The sequence below is a fragment of the Heptranchias perlo genome, chromosome 8 (genome assembly GCF_035084215.1).
Source record: "Heptranchias perlo isolate sHepPer1 chromosome 8, sHepPer1.hap1, whole genome shotgun sequence".
Classification (NCBI taxonomy): Eukaryota; Metazoa; Chordata; class Chondrichthyes; order Hexanchiformes; family Hexanchidae; genus Heptranchias; species Heptranchias perlo.
Window position 1 is genome coordinate 14,942,083 of NC_090332.1, and position 20,971 is coordinate 14,963,053.

Genomic DNA, 20,971 nt, shown 5'->3' on the forward strand with positions numbered 1-20,971 from the left:
AACCATGGTCTGTTTCAATGTTAGACTATCCAAAAGCAAACAGTCGTCGGGCCGCTTACCCAGGGTAAGACTGCATGGTTTATTAATTTCCTTATTCATGAGGAGGAGCTTGAAGCTAAGTGGTGAGCTTTGATTATAACTGTTAATCTGTATATTCACTTGGTGGCTGTAAAAGAAAGCAACTTAATGATTCGTATCAGGCCTGGTCTCATTAAAATGCTATCAAGCCACTTACTGAAAGATCAGAGAAGTACACGTGAGGGCACGTGCGAAAGACACAATATCCAGTTCAGATTACAAGGGGGTACTTTTGTTACGCCCTGGCTTGTGCTATTTTACGATTAGATATTGGGCCATATAGGCAGGATCCTGAAAGTAAGACATAGGGATTGTTTATAGGAGTGACAGCACTGCTGAACTCAAGAGAATATCTACGCCAGAACAGAAATTTGTTACAATCACCACAAACTGCAATGGAGTAACTATTGGTTACCTTTGTTCAAGCTTCTGCAGAGTTTCTTCTTCAGATTTGTCACAATCTGCAACCTAATATAAAAGCAAGGACACTCAGTGAGCACACTTAACATTTAATAGGAGTTATTTTATAAAATCAACCTCCTTCCAGCCAGTATAAAGACCTAGTCACATGGAATCCACAGGAGAAAGGCTACTTGGCCCAACTGGTCTATGTTGGTGTTTATATTCCACACAAGCTTCCTCCCACTCTAATTACTTAAGCTGCCCTATTTCCCTCTATTCCCATCTCTCTCATGTATGCAAGGGGCCTCCTTTTAGTACCCATGAAAATTGCTGCAAGAAGAAAGTTCTAATTGAAGGAATGTGGTTTGATTTAACCTGACAGTATAAATGACTGAAATAAAAACAGAAAATGCTGGAAAAGCTCAGCAAGTGAGGCAGCATCTGTGGAGAAAGAAACAGAGCTAACGTTTCAGGTCGAAGACCTTTCCGCAGAAGTCTTTGACCTGAAATGTTAACTCTGTTTCTTTCTCCACAGATGCTGCCTCACTTGCTGAGCTTTTCCAGCATTTTCTGTTTTTATTTCAGATTTCCAGCATCTGCAGTATTTTGCTTTTGATTTAGTATAAATGACTGTCTCTGATGGACCACTTTTTGTAACAGGCCACATTGGTAGCACAGTCTGCAGGAGGAGATTAGTATATTAATCAACACTGGGTCCACCGGACCCCCAACAGGACATTAATTTGGTTTGGATCAATGCTTACTTCAAAAAAAAAATCCAGATTTCTTCTTCAGCCAATCCTCTCAAGCTTCCTTCCTCATGATAGTTAACATGCTTGATCAAAATTATGTTTTTTTTTCAAATTACTTTCTCAAACAGCTATATAATCCCCAAATCAGTAATCTAGACTCTCATGGGTTACATATTTTAAATTTTTAATCATCACAAATGTGAAGCAATTTCAACTTTCACTCACTACAAATAAAACTTGTTACTTACTAGGCACATGGGACTCCAAAATAAATTGTGCATTGATTAAAAGAATTGGCTTGAAAACATACTCCAGTATACAGGTAATAAAAACAGAGCATTATTTTGGTGTTTTCAACCAGAATAAACTGTGAACTGAAACACCGCAGTAGAACTGTGAATGGATCAGCTGCTGCAAAGCCGCAACAGGGACAGCGATGTGCGTGCTTCTGTATTAGAGTGGTAACCTAAAGCCAAATACATTGTGAGGACAGAGCTAGGAAATTCTTTGGGGAGGTATAAAGTGAAGAGACAGACAGGTGAAGAAAAACTGCAAAGAAGAAAAGGTGTGTCAGTAAAATAAAATAAAAATAAAGAAAATGGACCAATGAAGTAAACAGAGGGCAAGACAGATAATTACAAACAACAACTTGTACTATATAGCACCTTTAACGTAGCAAAATGTCCTGAGGCTCTTCACAGGAGGGTTATCAGACAAAATTTGACACCGAGCCACATAAGGAGATATGAGGATAGGTGACCAAAAACTTGGTCAAAGAGGTAGGTTTTAAGGAGCGCCTTAACAGAGGAGAGAGAGGTAGAGAGGCAGAGAGATTTAGGGAGGGAATTCCAGAACTTACGGCCTAGACAGCTGAAGGGACGGCTGCCAATGGAGGGGCAAAAGAAATCAGGGATGCGCAAGATACCAGAATTGGAGGAACACAGAGATCTCAGAGGATTGTAGGACTGGAGGTTACAGAGATTGGGAGGGGCAAGGCCATGGAGGGATTTGAACACAAGGATGAGAATTTTAAATTTGAGGTGTTGTTGGACCGGGAGCCAATGTGCACAGGAGTGATGAGTGAACAGGACTTGGTGCGAGTCAGGATACGGGCAGCAAAGCACAATGAGGAATGAATAAATAATTGACAACTGTTTTTTGACAGTTTTTTTGCTAGTGGGGTGTGGCAAGGGAGAATGGAGAGTTCCATAGAAACAGACCTTGCTACAGGCTGGCGGGAGTTTGGCGATTTACTGGAATCTATGGAGTTAAGTGGATCTGCACAGTATATTCTGACAATCAGATTAATTCTGTTTCATTCAATTAAAGAAGTATAAATCAAACTGTGGTCTACCACTTATCAAGGAAAGCATACTCAACTATTCAAGATATACAAGCCATTGTTCACAAAAATGATTTAAATTAAACAACAAGCAGAATTTCTTTTTAAAACAAAATTACCTTTCCAACAAAGCTGTTGGAGGCGAGAAGCTGAGCCATAAATGAGACAGAAAGAAATTTGAAATGCCGTAGCTGTTTGGCTGTGTGAGCATCTACGTTGAACAGTGGTTCCACTTCACTTGGATTCCTTATTTTGCTCTGGGTTGTCTTTATTTTTCCCTGTCCGTCGGCTGTTTTTAAATGAAATGGTTCAAGAAATCAATTAGCAAGAAAAAATTCACTAAAAAGAACAATGTATGCGTTACCGTGGAATTCTAGTAACATCTGGAAACAGTGTTGGGATAATTTAACAAAAAAAAAATCAGATTAGAATGTAACAGGGAAGAATGGCTGTACCAATGTTAAGGAATCAGCAAACAGACTCAGGTTTCAGAATATGGCTGAACTAGATGAAAACTAAAAACCTGAAACGTTAATGAGGTAAGATAATGAAAATAATAACATAATTGGGCCATACGGTCACTGTACCAATCACCTCCACCTTAGATGGAGACTGGTGTGTGGGGGGGGGGGGGGAACAGAGTTTAAAAATATACAAACCACAAAAGGGCTAAAATACCTCCACCCTAAATAAAATTATCTACATTGTAGTGTATTTTAACCAGCGAAGCAACCCAACGCATCAATGAAATCCAGCTTAAACAGACCCGCGGTGAATTTCCACGGACGTTTTTCTGCCTGTCCGCTACAACATCAGTAATAGAGCCATGGAAAGGGCGGAAATTGGTGGCTGAAACCCTGTTTTACTAGGGTTTCTGCAGTGCTTCTACCGAACATACAGTGGACAAGCGGAAGAACCCCCATGGATATTCACCCCCTAGATTCTTAGGTATTAAAAAAAGGCAAAGTATAAATATTATTTGTAAGCAAAATGAGTCTTTAGGTGAAGATTTTTATTGACTGGGTAATTTGGTTAAAATACTGAAATGTTTTTATTCTCCATATTTTCAGAGATCTGTAGAATTTGTAAGTTACAATGTTCAAAAAAAACCACACAAAACCAATCTGACGGCGAACAAAGTGACTATTCACAGCCAGGAAGAGCAGAACAGTGCATACAATCAGAACAGGCAAGAGACTGCATAGTCAAACCAAGCAGTCACATATTAGAGAAACAGCTTGAAAATGAAAACAAGGACTATTTTACAAAGGGATTTTATAGTGGGCAGTTCTGGGAAGATAGGTCGTCAAAGAAATATTGTTTCCTCAGATGGATAGAACATCAGCGTTCTAAATGTTCTGCCCTGGGACAAACGTACACCGTTTTCCTGTTTAAATCTCATTGTCATTATTTACCTAATGTTAGACTGAATTGGGCTTTGCTGATATGCTATGAAATGCATTATCTTAAGTTGACGACATGTCACTTTCTACTTACCTTCTTCCTTGTCTTCTGGGAGCTTGGATAAGTAACACAAAATATTGATGAAGCTCTGGAGCTGCTCCTGAACACTGAACTCACAGCAAACGGCGATCCAGAACCCTATGTCTCTTTCCAAAACTGCTTCCTGTTGCAAAAAAACCCATACAGAACTTCATTAGAGAGGGGAATAAAAACTGATTTGTAAATGATTGTTTTAGAAAACAGAAATTCAGTTGGGCAAAGAATCCAACGTTGGTGGTGGTGGTGGTGGTGGTGGGGGGGGGGTGGGGGTGGCGGGGAGGGGCAAGCAAAGTCTTTCTCTCTCCCTTAAAGGCTGAGTTTTCATGCACCATTTTGTAACATACAACATTATAACCATTAAAATCTATATGGATAAGGTATGAGTACCACTGTATTCATTGTGTAATTTGTAGCTGTTTTGCTATTTTGTAAATATAACAAAAAGAGAGTTAAGCACAAGAAAAAAAATATTTCTTAAAGTGACTAAACTCTGTTGGCTTCCAACTGAACTGCAAGATGGTATACCACTCCAAGGAGAAGGCCTGCATATTAGGGACTGTGAAAAGGAAGATTGCTAAAAATTGATAAAGAGGGGGTACTAGAAAGGCTAGCTGTATTCAAAGTAGATAAGTCTCCCAATCCGGATGGGATGCATTCTAGGTTGCTGAGGGAAGTCAGGTACTGGACATAACCTTCCAATCCTCCTTAGATACGGGGGTGGTGCCAGAGGAATGGAGAATTGCAAATGTTACACCCTTGTTCAAAAAAGGGTGTAAGGATAATCTCGGAAACTGCAGGCCAGTCAATTTAACCTCAGTGGTGGGGAAGCTTTTAGAAACGATAATCCAGGACAAAATTAATATTCACCTGGGCAAATGTGGATTAATAAAGGAAAGCCAGCACGGATTTACTAAAGGCAAATCATGTTTAACTAGCTTGATTGAGTTTTTGGATGAGGTAACAGAGGGTTGATGAGGGCAATGCGGTTGATGTGTATATGGACTTTCAAAAGGCGTTTGCTAAAGTGCTACATAACAGGCTTGTCAGCAAAATTGAAGCCCATGAAATAAAAGAGGCAGTGGCTGCATGGATACGAAATTGGCTAAGTGGCAGGAAACAGAGAACACCTCGGGGTCGGTGCTGGGACCACTGCTTTTTTTGATATATATTAATGACTTGGACTTGGGGGTACAGGCACAATTTCCAAATTTGCAGACGACTCAAATTTTGGAAGTGTAGTAAACAGTGAGGAGGATACTAATAGACTGCAAGAGGACATACATAGGCTGATGGAATGGGCGGACACATGGCAGATATACATTTTGGCAGGAAGAATGAGAAGAGGCAATATAAACTAAATGGTACAATTCTAAAGGGGGTGCAGGAATGGAGAGGCCTGAGGGTATATGTGCACAAATCTTAGAAGGTGGCAGGACAGGTTCAGAAAGCATATGGGTTACTGGGCTTTATAAGTAGAGGCACAGAGTACAAAAGCAAGGAAGTTATGTTGAACCTTTATAAAACACTGGTTCGGCCACAGCTGGAGTATTGTGTTCAATTCTGGGCACCGCACTTTAGGAAGGATGTGAAGGGCCTTAGAGAGGGCGCAGAAAAGATTTATTGGAATGGTTCCAGGGATGAGTGACTTCAGTTATGTGGATAGACTGGAGAAGTTGGGACTGTTCTCCTTAGAGTAGAGAAGCTTAAGAGGAGATTTGATAGAGGTGCTCAAAATCAAGAAGGGTTTAGTTAAAGTAAATAAAGAGAAACTGTTCCCATTGGCGGAAGGTTCGAGAACCAGAGGACACAGATTTAAGGCGACATGAGGAAAAAAAATTTTTATGCAGCGAGTTGTTATGATCTGGAACGCGCTGCCTGAAAGGGTGGTGGCATCAGATTCAATCGTGGCTTTCAAAAAGATTGGATAAATACTTGAAGGGAAAAAATTCGATGAACTACCCATACTCAGAATAGGTTGCCCTCTGGTTGAGCGGTGCTGAGTTTTGGTCATTCTGTGAGATGCAGGGCAGAACAGAATCACAATGTAAAAGTGATGATCATAATGGACGATCCATTGAACTTCTCAAAAGAATCTGACAAAACGTCACCACCCAATAATCTTTCCTCAACTGAAATACAAAATGAACCACACTCTCTCAAGTGGCCACCATTAAAACATGACTGTCGCCATCCATCATTTTTTTCCCCCTTATTTTATTCTCCGCTTGCCCTATTTATGCATTTTCTTTTGCCATCTCCCTGGGGTTTGTACCATTCCCCTGCACAGAACTGCTCCACAGCCTCTGATGATGCTATTTGCCATCAGTTGCTAAGTGGTGTGTAATAAAGGCCAAGCGCAACTCACCATCACTAAGTGAGTTCCCCACCAAATATCTGTTACCACGACATTAAAAAAAACTGAACCAGTAATTAAATTTGAAATAAATCGGTCAGTGAATATCAGATGTAATCTCCAAAATACTTTAGCTAGTACAGTAAGCAATAAGAAAATCACATTTTAATATACAAGAATTTTTAGGCATAGGTAAAGGATATTTAGCCTGAAGCTTAACCCTTTATGATTCATCTCAATCCCCCTCATACTCTTTTCTCACCCAATCATTCTCTCCAGAAACATTGCTCTTGAACCCGTTTAAACTATTTGTGTCTTGGTATCCAAGTGCAGAATGATTCCTAGATTAGCAGTCCACTCTAAAATACACGCGCTTTTACCTTTTCGCCATTGGTTGCTATAGATGTGGTCTTGGTCACGTGCTGTTCAAACAGAAGCAACAGGAGGGCCCAAAGGAAGTGCTCTGCACTCACAGTGTTAATAAGCTGTGAAAGGATGGGCACTCGCCGGTGTTCGGGTACATGTGGCATGGCATCCACAAACACGTGGATGATCTTCGTAACAACGTTTTCCACGTTCTGTTTGGTTTCGGAAGATCCTTCATCATCAGCCTACAAAAGACGAATATAAATAAGAGGCAAAATGGACAAAACTCACAAAAAGAACAGAATAGCAATCAATATATTTATGTGTAATGCAATGAATTGTGATTAAAAGTCTCCATTTGCAACTATGTCTTATTTTTTAAAATAGTGGCCCCTGGATGAGATCCTTGTTAAAATAGTTAATACTTTGCACAAAATTTTAATATCCTCACCAGGAAGTCACGGTGAAAATGGAATAAGTAATTTCTGCTATAAAATTTCTTACCTAATCATCTACCTTTGACTGTAATGAAAATTTTTCCAAAACGTAAAAAGGCATACGGGATCCTGGGCTTTATGAGTAGAGGTATACAGCACAAAAGCAAGGGAATTATGCTAAACCTCGATAAATCACTTTAAAGTACATAACCTGTTCAAACAACTCGGTTAATATTTGTAACTATTCAGCAGCAAAAAGAAATGCAACACAATGGATATTACTACAAAATAATTTTCAGACTTTTCAATTTCTGCTCAACAAAAATATTCATGCAAGTATAACCAAATATTTGTAATGACAACAATTCATGCAATGATCGTCTTTGCCACTAGATGCCACTATGCTCTAAAGTAGTTCGAAAGCACCTTTGGTGACACTGCACATGTAGGTACCTACATAATAAAGGGGCATGCTCACTCGCTCGGAGAGTTTATCTGCACCACTGGTTGCCAGAAAACTTCTTATTTAAATCCCCATCCTCCCCAAAGGCACTGACTTCCTTATTGGGAGACGGCTCCACAGGCACCAATTGCTCTCTAGTACTTCGCCCACATAAACATTATTCACATTAAGCTTAGGCAGTGGACATCAACAGGCTATCCTCATGTGTTATAAGCACACTTCAAAAATGAACAATTTTGCAAAAGCATGAAGCTGTCATTATATCAAAACATTTTAAAGTAAAAAAATTTGCCTTGATTTATGCAGAAGAGATGATAATTTTACAAGTTATTGTGCAGCTGACCTCTATGTAGTATACCTTAGGAGGTGCAAAGATGGGAAACAAAACACTGCGTGTCCCACTCAAGATTTTTGCCGGAAGCAAATCCCTGTGAGTTCTGCGTTTGTCAAGCCCCAAGTAGGTTTACACTACCGTATCCATCAAGACTTTGTAATTCTGTGATGCTTGTTATAAGAGCTATTCTAATCAAATTAAATCCTTGTTATAAATATCTCTTCCTCCCTGCTCCTCCAATGGCGCTGACTACATCTGGGGGGTGGGTCCACACGTATCAACAGCACTCTAGTACCTCACCAAGTGAGCCTGGACAGTGAACATTAATAGGCTATTTCACCATTGTGGTTATGACTGCCAAGGCTAATCCCGTCCTCACTCATTAAGGAATCGGGAGAGGTCTTTTTATTATTAACATATTTCGAAGTCTGGTAAGACTTCTTACGTTCTAAGTTTAAAAATAATAGAAACACTTTACCATGACTTACTCGAATAAGTGCTGGGATTACGGTCTGTACTGTCTTGTTTATCACCTGGAAACTGTAGCTGTCATCCAGTCGCATCACATTGGCACCCATGAAAGTAAAAATGGGCATGATATTATGGAGAACCTTGTCCTACAAAATAAATACAAACACAAATAAATCAGAGACAAAAACATGGTTAATACTGGAGTAATAATGGAGCTATGTGCACTTAGAAGCAAAACAAAAAATGGTCAAGGAGGATCACAAATACTGTGGTAACTAATGCATTAATGTGCTTGTATTTTAAAGAGGAGTTAAAGGTTATAATTGGAAGGTGGCGAGCATAAGTAGTTTAGGAGAGAGAAAAGGACACTTTACAGATGTGCATATGTCCAATCATGGACATATGCACATCTGCACTTTAAAATCCATATGGGTTTGGATTTAGAAGTGCATACAAAGGGAAAGTACAGGCACCAGAGCCTTCCTCTCCAGTTTTCTCCAAAACCTGCGACTCCTCCACTGTGTCCCCAGACCTGGGAGCCCAGCTCACAATGTTGTTAGACCCCAAGACCCCATCCCAGTACTCCAGATGCTAGGACTGCCTCCAAAGTTGATAAGTATAACAGAAAAACCTCATTCTTATAAAATCTCTGACTCCAAATGAGCAACGTCACAGGAGATGTTAGCATTCTTGATAATTATTTAAAATGATCCCACAACAAAAGCTTTTGAAAATAACCCCGCGACGCTCAGTAGAAACAGGCTGTACTTACAGGGAACATTCCAGCAGCAGCACCCAAGAGCAGTAGTGCATGATGATGTGTCTGAGGCATATTAGAACCCCTGACACATTGAACAATTAGCTCAACGTTAAACTTTTCTTCATCAAGGACATCTGTAAAACCAAAGTTAAAAATGAAGCCATCCTGCTCAGGTTTTTGTGCAAAGCACTGATGCAGAATCAGTTGTATTTCACATTTACAAAATGATGAGAACTGTCTATAGAACAAAGACAGGACAATGCACTAGCAGTAATGTGCTATTCAGTTTATTTCCCAAGTCTGAAAGACCGTTCGTTTTTTTTTCATCATCAATTTTCTCCCTCATTCTGCTCCAATACCGTGCCAAGGTGGCAATTTTTCAAGGTGGAAGCTAAACTGTGAACATCCAAAGACTGTTCTAACACAGAGGACATCACAACCAAGCTTGATCATCTTCTCGTCTAACATTCACACGTATGTACTGCACAACAAGGGCTGCTGTTAGTGATCAGCAGCCTGGCCTAATTTCTAGCCCTCAAACACAGCAAATTGCAGCACGACCATGTGGCCATTGAGAAAGGTCTCCCTCTCTGCTAGGCCACTTCTGATTGCATAAATTATAGAGAAATTGCACTATGCATCCCAGACTGCCTCAACTACAAACAGCTAGAAGACTTGGCATTTAGCTTGGTTTTCTAGGGTTGGAGAGAGGCTGTAATTGACATCACTGGAGTAGTCAACCTGGGTAGTTACTTGAGGGTCTCCAGTTCAATGATAAAATTGGTGTTCTTTTAAAAAATGGAATATCTGACAATAGTGCGATATTCTTGTATGAAAAATGGACTGTACTTAAAACAAAAGGCACCCCCCCCTTATCCATAGAACCATAGAAAAGATACAGCACAGGAGGGGGCCATTCGGCCCATCGTGTCCGCGCTGGCTCGAAAAACAACCAGGTGCCCATTTTAATCCCACCTTCCAGCACCCGGTCCGTAACCCCGCAGCTTACAGCACTTTAGGTGCAGGTCCAGGTACTTTTTAAAAAGAGTTGAGGGTCCCTGCCTCTACCACCAATTCGGGCAGCGTATTCCATACACCCACCATCCTCTGGGTAAAAAAGTATCTCCTCATGTCCCCTCTAATCCTTCCGCCAATCAGCTTAAATCTATGTCCTCTAGTTCTTGAACTCTCCGCTAGGGGAAACAGATACTTTCTGTCCACTCTATCTGGGCCCCTCATAATTTTGTACACCTCAATCAAGTCTCCCCACAGCCTCCTCTGCTCCAAGGAAAACAACCCCAGCCTATTCAATCTCTCCTCGTAGCTGCAATTTTCAAGCCCTGGCAACATTCTTCTAAATCTTTTCTGCACTCTCTCCACAGCAATTACGTCCTTCCTGTAATGTGGTGATCAGGACTGCGCACAATACTCCAGCTGTGGCCTTACCAGCGTTTTATACAGTTCCATCATTACATCCCTGCTTTTGTATTCTATCCCTCGGCTAATAACGGAGAGCATTCCGTATGTCTTCTTCACAACCTTATCTACCTGTACTGCTACCTTCAGGGTCCTGTGCTCATGCACTGCAAGGTCTCTCACTTCCTCTACCCCTCTCAATATATTCCTGTTTACTGCGTATTCCCTTTCACTGTTTGCCCTCCCTAAGTGCATTACCTCAAACTTCTCCGGGTTGAACTCCATTTGCCACTTTTCCGCCCATTCCACCAACCCATTGATATCTTCTTGGAGTCTACAGCTATCCTTTTCACTATCAACTACACGGCCAATTTTTGTGTCGTCTGCAAATTTACCAATCATGCCCCCTACACTCAAGTCCAAATCATTAATATATACCACAAACAGCAAGAGACCCAACACTGAGCCCTGTGGCACACCACTGGAAATGGATTTCCATTTGCAAAGACATCCATCGACTTTTACTCTTTGTTTCCTGTTACTGAGCCAATTTTGGATCCAATTCGCCACATTTCCCTGTATCCCGTGGGCTTTTACCTTTCTGACCAGTCTGCCATGTGGACCTTGTCAAATGCCTTACTAAAATCCATGTAGACAACATCCACTGCACTACCCTCATCAATCCTCCTTGTCACTTCCTCAAAGAATTCAATCAGATTGGTAAGGCATGACCTTCCCTGAACAAATCCATGCTGACTATCCCTGATTAAACCATGCCTTTCCAAGTGACAGTTTATCCTATCTCTCAGTATTGATTCTAATAGTTTGCCCACCACCGAGGCAAGACTGACCGGCCTATAATTGTTCGGCCTTTCCCTCGTACCCTTTTTAAACAATGGTACTACGTTTGCAGTCTTCCAGTACCTCCCCCATATCTATCCTTCCTCTTTAAAGTTTTATTCCTAACCTTTACACTACACTAATTATTGCTGTTCACCATCCCACGCAGGACAAGTTCTTGATGCTTATTATTCACAGAGTGCTCAAAGCTACAATCAAGTGTTGCCTGACTACTCTCGCGGGAGCAGGTAAGTGGGGTCCCTTTGCAGCAGAGCTGGCTACAAAATGACACAGCTAGCAATGGGAGACTGGGATACAGTCAATCCTTTGTGGCAGACCAGATAATACCTGACCAAGCCAGGTCCTCAATACTCCAGGGTGCTGTCAAAGATTTACCAACGAGTTTGGCTCAATGATGGGACCTGAAAGAGTGGACCTGGTTCTAGATGCTGAGATTCTCCCCACTTGGCTCCAGATAACCTTGGAAGACAATCCCCTAACAGGTTGGGTGGTCTTAGCTGGACAAACAGCAGGAAGATTAAAAGTGCCCTGTGCTGATAAGCCATGTGGTTTTAGCTGGTTAAGCTCCAGCAATAACTTACAGCGTACATGTGGCTCTTGCCAACTTCAACCTAAGTTTTCTGGGTTTAGAAAAGTGGGATGTACCGCATCACGGAGAGTGTGCATCCCATATCAGGCAAGCAGAAACTCTACTCATGTGGATTCTTCAGTGATTTGGTTTGAAGGCTCTATATGTGGTGATAGGTTACCACACATCACACCTCCAGCAGACCAAAATGTAATCAATAACTAATATCTGTTTTTATATAGGTTAACGTTATTTAAAATTCCATGTATTCTTTCCTTCCCTCCCCCCATTTCATCTTAAATTTACATGCAGGGACTTGCATGGTTTTAGAGTTAATGAAAAGGGGGGGGGGGCGGGGGGAAAAACAGCTTTGCAATTCCATATGAATAGTTTTGACTCTACATTGTCTTCACTTAAAACCAGGATTGATTTAATCTGCAATGAATACCAAGACAAAAATGCAGTGCATGTGAGAAACCATTCCATCCTTCATACCTTTGCTGATCCTGGTGCCATCCGGTGACAGTTTCTGACAGAGATTCAGTAAACAGTTGAGGACCAGCTGTTTTGTGTACTCCAGACTGCCCTGCTCGGACAATGAAGGATCCAGACACCTGAGTCGCGACAATGAATAATCATTATTTCTCCTGCAGAATTCTCTTAATTATAGCCAAAATAACTGGTGTTCCACTTTCATGCAAAAATGGATGGAATCATGGAATACGACCCAAGCCTTCAATGCACTAAGCCCTTTTACAACTTAAAACATGGGACACAGCCTATTGCAAAGCTGCTGTATCTGGTACTTTCACTGAGTTGGGATCACTGGCGCTGCCCCTTGCAGCTTGCTTCCTTTCTACCTCCAAATTCTTGCGGTCAATGCGAGGCGGCAGCGAGTTTTGTGAAAGAAATGGCTTTTGTGGCACGGGAAGCTCCTAACCTACCATGCACAGCGACAGAGAAACCGCTCTGTTTCTGGGATTGAATGCTTGCTTGGCTCTATCCCAGGGATAGAGCGGTTTCTCTGCCGCTATGGATGCTGGATAAAGAACTTCCCATTCTACTGAAAATTTTTACATTACATACAATGACACCTGCAAAAAAACGACAGCTGATGCCAGTTCCTAAAGTGTCTGTGATTTATAGGTTTCACTGTACATTAAGTTGTTGCAGCATCAAGTTCTGACCTCCGTGTGGCACCGTGTAAAGCTGCATTTTACGGCTTACTTTCTGCTCAGCGGCACACCAAGTGGCTGTAATCAGGAACTACGTGTTCTCTTCACCATTGGTGATAAAGGGATTTAAATAAGGCAGTTAGGGGAGAAAGGGGAGGAAGGAGAGGAGACTGAAGGACACAAGAAATGAAACAAAGCTTAGAAAATTAAAATCTCAAATCCTGTACAGGAGAGAAAACATTTAGTGGCTCAGGCAGCCACAAGAAAACCAGTGTTTCTAATCCTTCTGCAAACACACCACCCACAATGCTGACAGTGGGCAGGGAACCAGCTCCTGAACCTGCACCTCTGCCACTTAAAACTAATTATGCAGGGAATCTGGAGAATGAGCACCATTCTCTCTCCTCGTCATAAAATTCTTTAGATTCTGTAATCACAGGGTACCCATCACTCCATATGAAAACTTCAGCAGTACGTGACTCATTTAATTTATCCCCTTCATATCTTCTAAATACAGTATGAAAAATCTGAGGACATTTAGAAAGTGATAGTTTAGACCTTAGAGGTTATTAAGCTTTCTCTCCTCAAACTTTCCCCATCTATCATTTCCCAAAGAACGCAAAGGTAACTGCAGATGAGGGAGGTTATTCAACCTACCTAGCTCATCCTTCTGTAGAAATCTACTATTCGCTTATCATAGTGTCTAACTGCCTCTTGAATGATTCCTGAGTTATTGCCTCCACTATCCTACCCACAAGACCTTTACAACTATAATCGCTCGGTGTGAAGAGTATTTCTTGACATCAGTCCTGAACTTGCCCTTTAATAACCTGTGCCTATTCCCATGTTTTATCATTGTGGCTGAACCTGAAAATAGTGCTCCTGGATTAACCTATTCAGCAATGATCTGCTTGCATGCAGTCACTGGGCTACAATCAGGTGTAGGAATTTCTCCCCATCATCTATCCAGGAGAACCGAAGCACCTCAAGCACCACCCCAGCTGAGGACGGCTACCTCAGCAGTAGGGATTTCATCTCAATACCTTCCAGCTCCATTAACAAGGTAAAATGGTTGATATATTCAGTCCCAGTACCTGGACAGAAGGCTGAAGAGGGTAGGAACCAGAATCTGGGGACTTTTGAGTTTCTTCTTGTGCTGCAATAATTCCATGATGAGTGTAACTCTCTGCCAGTTAATATTGCCTGTTAAAGAAACAGGTTCTGAATTCTGCAAATCCTGGGTTTTCCTAAAAACAAAACACATTGAAAAACAATGACAATCGCATTTAAAGAATAACTCTTCGGGGGCAAATTCCTTCAAATTCCAATAGAATGAAGTCCAAATCAGACAAACCCCATGAAAGGGATAATGTTGATGTCACTAATTCGAGCATGGAGTCCAGTTCACCCTGTTACCAGTTGGGGCAATGACTATGGAGCAGATCTCCCAAAGTCATTTGCTGCTACTTTGGGAGGTCAGCTTTCTCATCGTTGTTGTATTTATACCTTTGAGCAAAGGATTTCAGATTAACATACAATTAAGCAACTTCTGCAAAAGTATCTTGTAGTCTCTAAATATTAAATATCAAGTAGAATGAGGGTAGAAATTAAAGTCCAGCAGTTTCAGTTAAACAAATAATAACACTAGCAATAAGTTTCCCTAAAAAACAATTTCACTGGAGTATATAGTGGAAAATGCTAACCGTTAAGTGACACCAAGGTAATAACAATCTCCCTCGGTCTCGAAACAACATACCTCTGTTTTTGCATTTTCTGCCTCCTGGTCTGTTGGATGGTTGCACAGCTTTTAGATTTTTCCAAAGGTCCTAGCTCCTGGGCAATTTGTTCTGCATCAACCACAATCTGCACCACACAAGCAATTAAAAATTACAGACCCCTGAATGATACATTTCAACCAGATCAAAATACATTTTTAAAAAAATGCAAATTAAAGGTGCTTAAACATATTCAGGAGATCCATGATATAATTACTAAGAATCAAAATCCTGTACAAAAGATATGGTTCATCAGACATGGCACTGTCAGAGTTTAACCAGCTAAAACTGCCTAAACTCAGAAAATATTAAACCAAGGATCCATCTGCCCTCTTAGGTGGTCAAAGTAGTGCAGGGCAGTTCTCTTGGTGTCCTGGCCAACAATTATCCCTCAACCAACACCATCAAAACAAATTATTTTGTCATTACCTCATTATACGGTTTGTGGGATTTTGATATGTGCAAATTGGCTGCCATATTTCCCTACATTCCAACAGTGACTACACTTCCAAAGAACTTAATTGGATGTGAAGCACATTGGGACGCCCTGAGCATATATAAATGCAAGTCCTTCTTAAATGATAGTTCAGCTCAGAATGTCTGTTTGTATATGGAGAGTTGCTTCTGATTGCTAGACCATTTCTATCTGTGTCTAGAACACACATGCAAGCCAACAGCAGAGTACCCAAATAAGAAAAACATCAGCTGCTGACACATTTGTGCTGATGGCATTGTGCTCATGGTTAAATAAGAGGAAGAATGCCAAGACCCATTTACAAACATGCACCAAGCAACATTCAGCATATAAAAATTGGTGCTGAGAAAATGAAGTACACACTTGTCTCAATCTGCCACGCCTAATCAAGATCAATATCAGAAGATACCAATTTGGATCAAATAGCACATGTATCCCGTGCAAAATCATTGCAGTCACTTTGGCTAATCCAAAAATAGATACATTGGAGTTCTCCATTACACTGGGGCCACTGCCACTCACTGATAACCCACATGTAAAGGTTCACCACATACTGTACCCTATTTCAGTATTTTAAAGTAGATAGAGCAAGAATACATCAAACAATTACAATCTTTTCATTATTGCTTGGTTACAAAGTGAATAATTACTACATGAAAACCTCTATAATCTGTCCATCTATCCTCAATCATTAAAATAATGCTGGCAGATAAGATGCCCAGAAAATGTTTTAAAAGTGACGCTCAGAGGGTTAGCAGTGTCTAATGAACCAGGATACAAACTGTATGCTAAAAAAACCACAGCTATTTGATGTAGCAGCTGTCTTTTCCATCTTATTCTCCCATGTATCTTCATTGTCTAGCAGTCTCATTGTTTCTTCGGCAGAGATTTCACACCCACGCAGCATTTATATTTCTGTGCCGCCACAGGAGCAGAAGCACAGAAACCCATCTTTAGCCCAAAAGATAAAGGGGCCTACCTGCACTGATCCAAGGGTCATAAATTGGGATTGCACAGCCTTGAGCACAGGTTTCATTCTAATACGTCTCCAGAGTATGAGATTTGACAATGTATGCATTATCATTTTGAGCCCAGAGCCAAGTTCACTCTGGTATGAGCTAGGTAATGTAAACTTACTAGTTTTTTTTTTAAGATTTGCTCCTCTAATCATTGGTGCAGTGTTTAATCCTTTGAGCAGAGGATTTAAGTTGTGGCTTTCAAATCACACGCACATTTGACTAACAACCTTCTCAAAAATATTTCAGTTTCCTGATGTGAAGTAGACCTAGAGCAATATATGAATTACTGCTTTTTTGAAGGAGCAATATTCTCAGAATAAAATTATTTTAATGCCAAAAATATACCACTATAGGCAGAGAAATAAGTCTGGTACCAATGCCATCCATCAAAAGTTCAGCATCAACATTACAAGGTCAAAATTTAGATTTGTAATATTGTAATGCATCTATTCACGTCATTAGGCAATCTTTCACTGTCCCGTCAAAGTGTTTCTAATCAAACCTGAACAAAAATGAGCAACATAAAGCTTTATTTTGTTTAAGCACAAGCTGAAAACTTTGCAAACATCAAAGCTGGCTTTACTCACCCCTTTAAAAACACTGCTTATCGCTTGTGCGCAGTCTGGGTTTTTGCACTGCACAAGCAAGTCAAATAGCACTCCCAGCAACCTCTGCTGAATCTTCCCATCAGGCAGTGCTGCAAAGAACCGTTTTGTGATCTGGAATACATAGTGAGAGATAAAGTTTAAAAAAATTTAAAAGGTAGATCTAGGTACGAAGTTTGTAAAAACATCACAGGCACTTACAAATAATAGGAATAGAACTAGTCCAAATTCTCCCTCCTCTTCCAACTGAAATTTACATGTGGGCAGCTACAAAATATCTCTTGAAATTAAGAGTTTTGATTCAAACCAGATAAATAGCCACTGGTTACATAAAGGCTTAACCTTTACATTGGTTATATTCAGAAATTGAATTTGTACCAGCAGTTCTGCAAAATGCTAGTGGATTTGTTAATTTTATAACCACTGTGCGCAGTTGCTGGCAAGGTCCATTCTGCACCCATCTAATGTGTTTTTATCTCATTTTCAAAAAATATATTTTGTCATTTTAGATCCTCAAGCCCATTGCTGGAAATCTCTATCAACTAGAAAGGCAAAATAAACAGAATATACAGCACCATCCCTCACTGGATAGACATACACATAAGTATGGTAATATCCCTCACTGAACACACATGTGCAACACTATTCAATGAATGCACATAAATAAGCATGACAACTTCTTCCTCAGTGTGCACGCACATATAAGCTGAATGTGTATGCACAAGTTACCTGTTCTTACTCATTCCAAATTTGCATATATGTAGATAGTAGAACAGTAACAATGGGCCAATAGTAACATTAATTGTTGGAAGGAAATTTTTTTCTTATATACTAGCAACAGGTATTCCATCAGCAAACAAACACAGCACAAATGTCAAACTAGAGTCCTGCATGTTTTCCCTGGACAGTATATTTGCAGCACAAAATACCTGTCCAAGTGCAGTGATCTGCAGTGCTGGTAACCCTCTGTACACTTCCTTGGAATTATTTAATGCACGGATGAAAAGATCTAGACTATGTGAATCCTTTGCCAGTAATGCAGCAGAATGTTCGTTGTACTTTTCGAGGATCATGTGCAGCATAAGGGCTTCATCTTTGAGGAAAGCGTCAGATTCTTTCTCTAGCAATCTCTCCATCAGGGGTAACAACTTGGATAGCACAATCTGAAAAATAAATGAATACAATTAAAATAGCATGTGACAAAAACATTATTACCTTTACTCAGTAGTGTAGTGAGCCCAGTGTCCAATGTTAAACAATGTGCCAAATGAGAAGGTGCCTTCATACCTCTGGTGAGATTTTTTTTGTGTTTTAAAAATAAAAATAATTGTTTCCAAAACACAGTTAAGCTGGCTGGTCCTGCCTCATCTAGGTTGAGTAGAAAGACAGGATGCAAAATCATCGCTTAGGCATGCAGTGCCTGGAAAACTGCAAGTCAAACTGCAGGTGATGGCAACATGCAACTGAACCAACCAACCAACCTGGAAAAGGCTGATCCTGGCCCCCAAAATGCTACTCACTTGGCTTGTCTTTTAATTATACTTTTTCCATCACACCCCACTTCCAAAGATCAGGGAGTCATGTCGGGGCAAGTGATTCCACAATCACTGGGCAGTCCTACAGCACTATGCAATTCTTTGTCAATGATGGTCAATCAACTGTGAGAACATCAGTGTTCAACCAACATTCACACACATGTACATTCCAGAAGGGGAGAAAGTCCATAGGATAGCGATCAGAAGCGGTGATTCTAGCTAACTTACACCCCCTACCCCCCACCCATTCAAGCCTAACTGTAGTTCCTGACCTTTGTCCTAGCTAATTTGCCATAGACCAAGATTGAATCCGACTCTTTCATGGTTTGTATGGGTCAGGACCTCACTATTCAATGCATTTACCCAATGATTCGTGGGTGGGGCTCAAATGCATCATTTTAAAGTGGCAAACAACATCAACAATTGTACCAACACTTCCAATTAAGGCAAGCTGCTTCCGTAATAGCATTGGGCCATAAGAATTTAAAAAAGAATCGAACCATTTCACAAGCATTTATATACTACTGAATCTATTTTCATATATCACGCAGTCTAATTATTATTCTTTTCATTTCAGGTTATTCCAATTTACCTAAAATCAAGTCAATGTTTTTTCATTCATCATTCAGTTATATGGATAACTGTACCAATGACAATGCCTTAATTGCTGTAAATAAAAAGTATTCAGAGTTCACTTAACGTGGTTTAATTGGACAATAATTCAACCGACCAAGTGCTCGATGCAAGAGAGATCTTCACAGCCAATGAGTAAAGTCATTGGAGATTTTAAAATAGATGCCTCATAAGATAGTTTTCATAATTCATTAGGTTTCTTTTTATATTAATTATTTAATTACACTTCTAGCACCAATCATCATCAATCGGATTCAAATTAGAGTTTGACTAGGTAAAACTATGTTCTAAATTGCAGCAATCTCTAACTGTCTTTCTCTTATAACATACTATGCTTAAAAACCTCACCTCTCCATTCACCTCCTCAAATGCTTTCAGCAAGTTACGTGCTACATATGATGGCCGCCCGGCATCTCCTATGCATTGCAGAAAGTTCTCCAGAGCTTCTGTCAGCTTTTTGTGCTGTGATCTTGGTTTACCTTGTGTTAAAAGCTTTTCAAATAAGCTACCCAGAGCCTGGATAAATAAAACAATTGAGCAATAAACCATCAGTTCCAATACAGCACTGGTAGCAACAAGTAGTGGTCTCAGGTCTAGCTACTCAGCAAGGTATAGCTTGAAACTCAGTTACTTAAGGCTATTAGCTACTTTCCTCAACTTCAGGTGGATTTCCCTGATTCCTTCAGAAGGAATAGAAAGACGAACCATTTTGAAAGGAAGAATAGGGAAGACAAATACAACTTAGATGGTAAGATTTAAAATGGAGTAAAGGAACAAAAGAATCTTGAAGTGCAGTTATACAGGTCATTGAAGGTAGCAAAAAACATAGATCAAGCCATAAAAGAATAAACAGCATCCTTGGTTTTGTATCTACAAACATAGAATACAACAGCAAGGAGATAATGTTGACCTTCTACAAGATCTTCGGCCACAGTTGAAGTATTTTGTGTCATTGTGGAGACCCTCTTTAGGAGGAATATAAAAGGAAAGGAGATGGTACAGCATAGATTCATTAGGATGTTACCAAGGATGAGGGGTTACAGTAATAAAGACTTGAGAAGTTTGAGCTTTTTTCATTAGAGATTAAGGGGAGTCCTGACCAAAGTATTTAAGATTATAAAGAGACATGATGAGGTAAATGGTGATGGATTGTATTTGCTGGTTGTCGAGATGTTAATAAGTGTGCACGAATTTAAGAGAAGTTTAGAAACATTTCTTTACACAGAGGGTACATATGCTGTGCTTAATTTTACAACCATTTAGGTCGGAAAATTGTACACAACTGAATTTCTAATTTGCGCTCCTTGCTACAAGCACAAAATGTGAAAAAATGACCTTTAGGGTATGTCGTCTTGATGCACGGAGCAAGAATTGCAAAAGAAGATAAAGGGAGGTTTCAAAAGCATATCTGGTATTGAGTTCAGCAACCAAGTAGCTGAGTCTGCCAGATGAGGGAGGTATTACAACTTTTAGGAGCATCTCAATGTTCTCCAAGGATCACCCCCTTTGAGTAAGTACATCACACCAAATGAAAACTAAATGATGAAACATAGTGACATTTTGCAAACTACAGTATCCAAATGAAAACGCAAAAAAAAATTAAAATTGTACAAAATTACTAACAGAAAAATGGAACATCTCTTTCTCT

General features: G+C 40.2%; 1 protein-coding gene across 2 annotated transcripts in view; it reads right to left on the reverse strand.

Moving 5' to 3' along the window:
- The window catches only part of heatr1 (HEAT repeat containing 1), a 72,723-nt gene that overhangs the window by 16,968 nt on the left and 34,784 nt on the right, over positions 1-20,971 (reverse strand). For both annotated transcript variants that reach the window (XM_067988720.1, XM_067988719.1), the window contains exons 22-33: positions 19,672-19,839; positions 18,085-18,318; positions 17,138-17,269; positions 15,038-15,144; positions 14,376-14,528; positions 12,602-12,720; positions 9,274-9,395; positions 8,519-8,647; positions 6,811-7,041; positions 4,072-4,201; positions 2,694-2,863; positions 494-546 (exon numbers count right to left, since the gene is read on the reverse strand). In XM_067988720.1, coding sequence (XP_067844821.1) covers positions 494-546; positions 2,694-2,863; positions 4,072-4,201; positions 6,811-7,041; positions 8,519-8,647; positions 9,274-9,395; positions 12,602-12,720; positions 14,376-14,528; positions 15,038-15,144; positions 17,138-17,269; positions 18,085-18,318; positions 19,672-19,839 — 1,748 coding nt within the window. The remainder of the gene's footprint in view (positions 1-493; positions 547-2,693; positions 2,864-4,071; positions 4,202-6,810; positions 7,042-8,518; positions 8,648-9,273; positions 9,396-12,601; positions 12,721-14,375; positions 14,529-15,037; positions 15,145-17,137; positions 17,270-18,084; positions 18,319-19,671; positions 19,840-20,971) is intronic.